The sequence below is a fragment of the Cinclus cinclus genome, chromosome 17 (assembly GCF_963662255.1).
Source record: "Cinclus cinclus chromosome 17, bCinCin1.1, whole genome shotgun sequence".
NCBI lineage: Eukaryota > Metazoa > Chordata > Aves > Passeriformes > Cinclidae > Cinclus > Cinclus cinclus.
Genome location: NC_085062.1, coordinates 1,753,139 through 1,760,721, shown reverse-complemented (window position 1 = coordinate 1,760,721; position 7,583 = coordinate 1,753,139). Strand labels below are relative to the sequence as shown.

Below are 7,583 nucleotides of genomic sequence, written 5' to 3'. Positions count from 1 at the left end.
GAGACACAAGTCTCATGGCTGCCACCAGGCAGGGCCCAGCACAGCACAGGACCTGCCTCTTGCCATGGCCCCCAACTCGGTGGAACTTTTGTATCTTTACACTTAATTGTGTCTTTTTTTTTTGTTTTTATTCTAAACTTTTTACCCTGATGGTTGCCTCTGTTTAATTACCAGATCAATTAACCAACGTCTCTGTTCAATCCTGGCTGGTCTCTGCTGTGACCTCTCTCAGCAGCAATGCCTTCAGAACAGCACAATGTAGGTGTTGTGTTTTCTTTTACTTTTGAAAACATTGCTTTAAAAAGAAATGCTGTGAAATGAATTTTTCTTCAAATCCCAGTAAACCCCAGTAAAATCCAGGAGATTCCCTGAGGCGCTGTGGAACAATACACCCATGAGATCTCTGGGAACAGCATGTTCTGCCATGGTTAGAACAAAACACAACCTTAAAGTTTATGACATGCTTTGCTGTTCTCATCAAATTTTGCTGTCCTGTGGTTGATCCCACCCCAGCTGTGGTCTCTGCTCACGGGTGCTGCCTCTGAAGTGTTGGCACTGCCACTGTGAGCCTTGAGGTTCCTCACATCCAGCAAAGGGACCTGCAGAGCTCACAGAACCATAAAACATCCTGGGCTGGAAGGGACCCACTAAGATCAAGTCAAAAACCTGTACAGAACAGCTCCAAAATCCCACCATGTGCCTGAGAGTGTCCAAACTCATCTTGAGCTGTGGGAGGCTTGGTGCTGTGACCATTGCCCCAGGACAGGTTCAGCCCACCCTCTCTGGGAAGAACTTTTCCCTAACACCCATTCTAATCCTCCTGACACAACTTCATGCATTCCCTTTGTGGTCAGCAGAGGTTGACCCAGCTCAGGACACCACAGCATGGGTTTTTTCCTCCAGGCTTCCTGCTCTGCCTGGCTGCAGCCTGCTCCAGGCCATTACAGATTTGTTCAGCATTGTGGTTTTTAAATATGCCATTGGTAAAGGTTTTTTACTGAGACATTGAAAATTAAAGGATTGCTTAAAACACAGCTCTGAAGTCATTTGTGGAAGCTTTTGACATTCATCAAACAGCCCATGTCCTCCTGCAGGTCTCCCCTGGTGGTAGTCAGGCTGCCTTCAAATCAGAACCACATGCTCTCTGGTTCAGTGACACCCTTCCCTGGACTGAGCAGACACCTGTGTTTAAGGAGTCCTGCTGAAGAGATGCTCAGTTTGTAAATTCTGATGTCCCAAGAGGACAGAAAGCCCACACAAAAACAAACTGTTCATTGCAGTTGTTGGGATTCAGCTCAGGAACCGGGAACCAGAGCAGTGTGGGCAGAGCCCGGGGCACTCCCGTGGGAGAGGGCAGGATGTCCAGGATGGCACAGCACCAGCTCCCACCCACACAGGATTTAGCTTCTTAGCATTCAAATGCTTCCACCAGCACAGCACAGATCTTGGTGCTCCTCACAGGCCCACTGCTAAAAGCAACTGGCGTTGCTCGAGTCTCACCCTGCTATCCCACCCGGGCAGTGTCCCTTGGTGTCCCCCTGGAGCCAGTCACCAGCCGAGATCATCATTCAGCTCCCTCCACATCCCCTTCCCCAGGTGACCCTGTATCACCACTCCTGCAAAGGGCATTTCTGTTTTACTCTCCCTTTTCCCTCTCCACACACCCAGCACAGCCATGGTTAATTCCTCATCAGCCCCTCCACCACAAATACTTCAGTGGGAACTTCCCTTTTGCCAGGGCTTCTACAGCATACAGGAAACTGCTCGGTGACAGCTCAGCTCAGTAGCATTTCCACTTGGGGCACAGCTGCAACAAAGCACATATTCAGATTTCCAGTAAGTACATCTGAAATTACTACTTGCTTTACGCCATTAAGCTTGACAAAAAAAAAAAAATAAAAAAAAAACAAGAAAACAAGTCCACCCTGTAACTGATGATATCTGCACTTCCCACCCCACTTTTGAAGCCCAAGGGCTGCAGGACAAGCAGTGACATCCTGTTACCCCAGCCTGTGACAGAGCTGCAGGATCACTCTTCTGCTGTTTCTCCACTAACCCCAAAATAAGGGCAGTTGCTGGGCAACCAAGAGCTGTTTCAAAGCCTTCCGACTCAGGAGCACCTACAGCTTCCCCTTGCATATCCCTGCTTACACAACGCCCCCAGCTGCACAACATCTGCAGGCGGGCGCTGAGCTGTGGCCAGGTATCAGAACACTTATACAACCCCAGGATAACCACGGCTGAGGGATTAGCTACAACCATCAGGCCTGTGGAAGCCTTGCATAAGGCAGTTTTGCAACTCCTTTGTCTGTGGAAACTACGTAATTATTGTTTATTAGAGAGCTGGAGTCAGGCAATGTCATGAACTGCTGCTCATGCAACTTGGGACACAAACTTCTATGGATGCAACAGCTTTATTGGAATGAACAAGTGCAGGGAACCTTTTATTTGGAAGCAACAACCTGCTGGCTCAGTTACCACCCCGCAGGCGCAGGACAAGGTGCAGAGTTGACTCCTTCTGGATGTTGTAGTCAGAGAGGGTACGGCCATCTTCCAGCTGCTTGCCAGCAAAGATCAGCCTCTGCTGGTCTGGGGGAATGCCTTCCTTGTCTTGGATTTTGGCCTTGACATTCTCAATGGTGTCACTGGGCTCGACCTCAAGGGTGATGGTCTTGCCTGTCAGGGTCTTCACAAAGATCTGCATCCCACCCCTGAGGCGCAGCACGAGATGCAGGGTAGATTCTTTCTGGATGTTGTAGTCAGAGAGGGTACGGCCATCTTCCAGCTGCTTGCCAGCAAAGATCAACCTCTGCTGGTCAGGAGGGATGCCTTCCTTGTCTTGGATTTTGGCCTTGACATTCTCAATGGTGTCACTGGGCTCGACCTCAAGGGTGATGGTCTTGCCTGTCAGGGTCTTCACAAAGATCTGCATCCCACCCCTGAGGCGCAGCACCAGGTGAAGAGTGGATTCTTTCTGGATGTTGTAGTCAGAGAGGGTACGGCCATCTTCCAGCTGCTTGCCAGCAAAGATCAACCTCTGCTGGTCAGGAGGGATGCCTTCCTTGTCCTGGATCTTGGCTTTGACATTCTCAATGGTGTCACTGGGCTCGACCTCAAGGGTGATGGTCTTGCCCGTCAGAGTCTTGACGAAGATCTGCATTTTTCCCTGGAAGAGGGAAAACGCGCCCGGCTTCAGGGACTGTTCCCACTCCCCGTACCCAGGGCCGCGCGCCGCCCGTGACGTCACAGCACAAGCCCCGCCCGCCCACCCGCTTCCCCTTCCCGCCAAGGCGCGTGCACCCGCCACCGCCTTGAAGCGCCGCTGCGCCTGCGCCGCCGCCATTTTATCGGTGGCCGCTCGCCCTTCCCCGCCACCGCCGTGCGGTGCTGCCGTTGAAAAGGGAAGGCAACGTCCCGGCCCTCCGCCCGCCATCACTACCTGCCGTCACCCACAGCCGCATCTCCTCAGCGCACACACCCCTCCCTCCCGCCCGCCCACACGTCCGGCCCCTATCTAGGCCCTCTCCCCGCCGAGCTCTCACCGCGGCACTGCTCGGCTAACCCGACACCACAAACCTCACCCAGCACCAACTGCGCCACGCATCCCCCCCGCTCGGTACTTATATGGCCTCCGGTGCTCCGCCCCGGCGTTCGGATCACTCCGCTGCGCACTATTTTCCTCGCGCCGCGCGGCTTCGCTGTCCTGCGCGGGTGAGAAGAGAGAGCGGCGGGGCGGCGCGGAAGGATTGGCGCCGCGCGCGGCTGTGCTGTGGCTGCCGCGCGCGGGACGGCGAGCTGCGCGTCCGGAGCGGCGGGAAAACCCGGTCTGGAGTTGCCGGAGCGGGGCCGTGGCTGACCCATCTTAGTGACCCCCAGCTTGGAGACGTAGCCGCGTGTAAAAGTTTAGTATCGGGGCTTTTCATTGCGTTTAGGTGTTTAAACCCTGCAGTTGTGCCCCTGCTTGAAAAATACCTCCTTAGCTTCCACCCCTGGGGCAGGGCGAGGGGCGGCTCTGGCCGCGATCTCACCGTGAGGGGGTTCCTGAGGGAAGGAGCTCGTTGCTTTATCCTGAGGGAAGCCTCGAGTGTTATTTCTATGTGAGAGGCCTCCGCATGTGGTGGGGCAGGGTAATGTGTGTCACCCGCCCGGCACAGCCGGAGCAGTTTTATTTATCCCACAGCCTCGGTGCCATCGCACCCCTGGGATAAGGGACAGGGCAGAGGAGGTGTCTGGCTCCTGTGGTGATGCTGGGGCACCTGGAAGGGCAGGGACCATCCCGGGAAAAGGGTGCTCCTGCCTGGGGATGGAGATGAGGGAGCCTGGAGAGGGGACGTGAGGTTCAAAAAAAGGCGGATGGATAAAGAGAATAAGGTCTGGCTGAGAGCTAATCAATGAGTGTGTGTGTGTGTGTGTGCACACATAAAGGAGTATGCATCTGAGCTCTAATGGATTTGTAACTCAGAGGTGAAATCAGAAATAATAATAATGCCTATATCTTATTCTGTTCTCAAGGAGCACCTCCTGACAGACCTCTGCTGCACGCTGACAGCCAACTCCTGCACCATCCTACTCAAACTGCACAGCAATTCCAGGCAACAGCTGGGAACAGAATGCAGCTTTATCTGCAGGATTCGGGCAGTGCCATTCCCTTCAATCTGCCTACAGAATCCTTCATTTGGCAGCGCCCAAGGAAAATAGAAAGGACACTGATGACACCCAGGGCTGCTCACCAGCAGGAAAGGAGCAGAGGTCCAGCAACAGCTTTGTGGTTTGAGGAAAAGTGCCTGTGTCTGCCTGACACATGGAGCTGTTACAGAAGGGGAATGCTCTGGGAAGCTCTTCAGCCTCTGCTGCTTTGTGTTGTATTAACACTCACTGCAGTGATAATAATCTCAAACACTTGGGTCATTTAAATGAAAAAAAAAAAACAACACCACAACAAAACAACTTCTCAGTACTCGGTAGGCGACACTGTGCATTGGGAGTGTAGAAACATCAAAAACCACAGAAGCCTTCCAGGTTTAGGTCTTAGCAGAAAGTGAACAAGAACGATAAGCTTGTTCTTTTAGTTACAAGGTGAGCACTTAGGACTGGTCAGGAAATCATCAGAAAGGCACATGGGGAAGTATTTTGTGACAAAAAGTCTGTTACTACAAATTGTCTCTTCCATTCACCTGCAGGACACATTCCAGAAATACAGACGGGGACATACAGGGAGTAATTTACAACAGAGATTTTCACACTTACCAGTGCTGTAGCCAAACACTGTCTCAAAATAACACCCGGGAGTAAGATGAGTAAATAAATAGCACAAGGAGCTTTTCAGCTGCTGTGGCAGGAAATGTCACTTTGCATTTGTCAGCAGTCAGCTCCTGCTGCTGTTGGCAGCCAGGCAGTGAGACAGAACAGCTGCCACTGAGTTGTGTGGATCAGAGCTGATTCAGGCTCTGCGTGGCTGCACCGTGTGGCAGTGTCAGCCTGGGATGAGTGGCCACTGTCCTCCCCTGCATTTTGGGGTTTGGTGCTTTGTCCTTTTTTGGGCCTCCTGTGTCCCTTAGTGCACAGATGGGACACAAAAGCCATGCGCGTTTGCACAGGCCTGAGGAGAACCAAATGGAAAAACAAAAAGAAAAAAGCACAAACAAAAAATTTTTGCCACTGGAAAGTGCCACTGTGGGCCCACTTTGGGCGCAGGGTCAGTTTGCTGCTGTTTAATGGGATGTGGTGACTGACTGGATGAAACATTGCCAAAAAGCCGGTAAAAGAGCAGTGCTTTAAGCGGATAACACATCACCGAAAAGGGGGTAAAAGAGCAGTACTTAAAGTGGATAAAACATCAAAAAGGCGGTAAAAGCAGTACTTCAAGCGGATAAAACATCACCAAAAAAAAGGGGTTAAAAAAAAAAAAAAGCAGGACCCAGGTGGAGATGCCGGGGATTGAACCCGGGACCTCATACATGCAAAGCATGCGCTCTACCGCTGAGCTACATCCCCTGCCCGCGCCGCTCCTCCTTCACACCGGTCAGGTCCACGGTGCGCTGGCCCCGGTCCCGACAGAGCCGGCTGAGCTCTGCTGTGTACGGAGCCTGGCGCCATCCTCAGGGAGCTCTCACGAACGCACGAACGTGCTGGTTCGCACACGCAAAACCGAATGGTTTTGTTCAGTCGGAAATCAGAAAAATCCATGCGGAAAGAAAAAAAAAAAAAAAGATTGAAGGTAAAAGAAAAAGTTGAAAAAACCTCCCCGTCGGGGAATCGAACCCCGGTCTCCCGCGTGACAGGCGGGGATACTCACCACTATACTAACGAGGACGGCTGGTGCAGCGTCCTCCGCGGGTCAGGCCATGCCCGCAGGATTCGCTCCATCCCCGCCGTTCTTCGGGGAGCGGTTCCTGACGCAAAAATCCCGCACACGGAAGCGGACGAACTGGCACCGGCTCAGCCACCCGACGCAGGGACAGCAGCCCCCCCCCCCCCCCCCCCGCCGCCCCGCTCCGCTCGGCGGAAAAAGGAACCCTCTTGACGGTAAGGGGGGAAAAAAAAATAATAAACTTCTACCGAAACAAAAAGACATCCCCCTCTGCCGAAACCCGGGATCGAACCAGGGACCTTTAGATCTTCAGTCTAACGCTCTCCCAACTGAGCTATTTCGGCGGGTGAGAGCCCCCTCTCTGGCCGTAGATACGACCCCGCCCCGCGCCCCCGCTCCCGTTCCCCCGGCGGCTTCCCCGGCCGGTTCCGCCGCCTCCCGGCATTCGCGCCTTGCCGCGGGGATCTGCACCCCGAGGAACCCAGGGAGCCCCCAGGTACCGGCACCCGAGGGGTGTTCCGAGCTCACCCCGGCGTGCGCGGCGGGCCCCGCTCCCCTCTCCCGGCACAAAACGGAGTTCTGCCGGTTTTGTCCCGCCCCTCCGCAGTGGGGAGTTCCAAGGCAGCGTCACAACAAACCCTGCGCGGGGCCACCCATAAAAAATGACATTCAGCGACAAAAATCATTGTCACCTCCCCGTCGGGGAATCGAACCCCGGTCTCCCGCGTGACAGGCGGGGATACTCACCACTATACTAACGAGGACAGGCACATGAACCGCTCTCCTACGTTTCCCTATGAGGTTACGATCCATCCCTGGCGGAGTTGTCGCCTTCCCGCTTTGCTGGGGCCAGCGCGGGCGCAGGGTGACCGCAATGTCACCGCAATGTCACGGCAATGTCAGCACCAGGCCAGGCCCGCGGCTGCCGCTAGAGTTGTATTTATCATCTGCAACAGCTCTACCAGGTAGGGGATGTAGCTCAGTGGTAGAGCGCATGCTTTGCATGTATGAGGCCCCGGGTTCAATCCCCGGCATCTCCACTTTTTATTCTCTTTCCCCTTTGCCCCCGCAGAAGCGGTGGTTTTTATTTTTTCCTGTCCTATTTTCGAGAGGAGCCGAAATTTCCCAATACGCTGCGTATTGTTTTTCTTTCCTCTACCCCCTCAGCAGAGTTTGCAGACTTGTGCTGCAATTCCTGCTAAAGAAAGGAGCCCTGCCAAGAGCCCCCAGCACCCTCCTTGCTCCCCCGTTCCTCCCAAACCCCGGGCTTTAA

General features: G+C 53.8%; 1 protein-coding gene and 5 non-coding genes across 8 annotated transcripts; 1 reads left to right on the top strand and 5 right to left on the bottom strand.

Moving 5' to 3' along the window:
- Positions 1 to 2,405: 2,405 nt before the first annotated feature.
- LOC134050800 (polyubiquitin-B) lies at positions 2,406 to 3,712 on the bottom strand. 3 transcript variants are annotated; one of them, XM_062504155.1, is made up of 2 exons: positions 3,621 to 3,712; positions 2,406 to 3,166 (listed from the first exon to the last, which is right to left on the bottom strand). In XM_062504155.1, exon 2 carries the CDS (start codon positions 3,158 to 3,160, stop codon positions 2,471 to 2,473), a length of 690 nt encoding a protein of 229 aa, XP_062360139.1. In that variant the 5' UTR covers positions 3,161 to 3,166; positions 3,621 to 3,712; the 3' UTR covers positions 2,406 to 2,470. The 3 variants fall into 3 exon arrangements, with proteins under 3 accessions (XP_062360139.1, XP_062360138.1, XP_062360136.1); XM_062504154.1 differs by having other exon boundaries at positions 3,582 to 3,640; XM_062504152.1 differs by lacking the exon at positions 3,621 to 3,712 and adding an exon at positions 3,543 to 3,609.
- Positions 3,713 to 5,922: 2,210 nt separating this feature from the next.
- TRNAA-UGC (transfer RNA alanine (anticodon UGC)) lies at positions 5,923 to 5,994 on the bottom strand. The gene has a single exon. It is a non-coding gene; the product is annotated as a tRNA-Ala (tRNA).
- Positions 5,995 to 6,240: 246 nt separating this feature from the next.
- TRNAD-GUC (transfer RNA aspartic acid (anticodon GUC)) lies at positions 6,241 to 6,312 on the bottom strand. The gene has a single exon. It is a non-coding gene; the product is annotated as a tRNA-Asp (tRNA).
- Positions 6,313 to 6,581: 269 nt separating this feature from the next.
- On the bottom strand, positions 6,582 to 6,654 carry TRNAF-GAA (transfer RNA phenylalanine (anticodon GAA)). Its single transcript has one exon. It is a non-coding gene; the product is annotated as a tRNA-Phe (tRNA).
- A 348-nt stretch (positions 6,655 to 7,002) lies between these two features.
- TRNAD-GUC (transfer RNA aspartic acid (anticodon GUC)) lies at positions 7,003 to 7,074 on the bottom strand. Its single transcript has one exon. It is a non-coding gene; the product is annotated as a tRNA-Asp (tRNA).
- A 204-nt stretch (positions 7,075 to 7,278) lies between these two features.
- Positions 7,279 to 7,350, top strand: TRNAA-UGC (transfer RNA alanine (anticodon UGC)). Its single transcript has one exon. It is a non-coding gene; the product is annotated as a tRNA-Ala (tRNA).
- The last annotated feature ends 233 nt before the right edge of the window (positions 7,351 to 7,583 follow it).

Bases quoted from the DNA above. Each gene is read 5' to 3' on its own strand.
- LOC134050800 (XM_062504155.1), bottom strand. From the start codon at position 3,160: ATGCAGATCTTCGTCAAGACTCTGACGGGCAAGACCATCACCCTTGAG.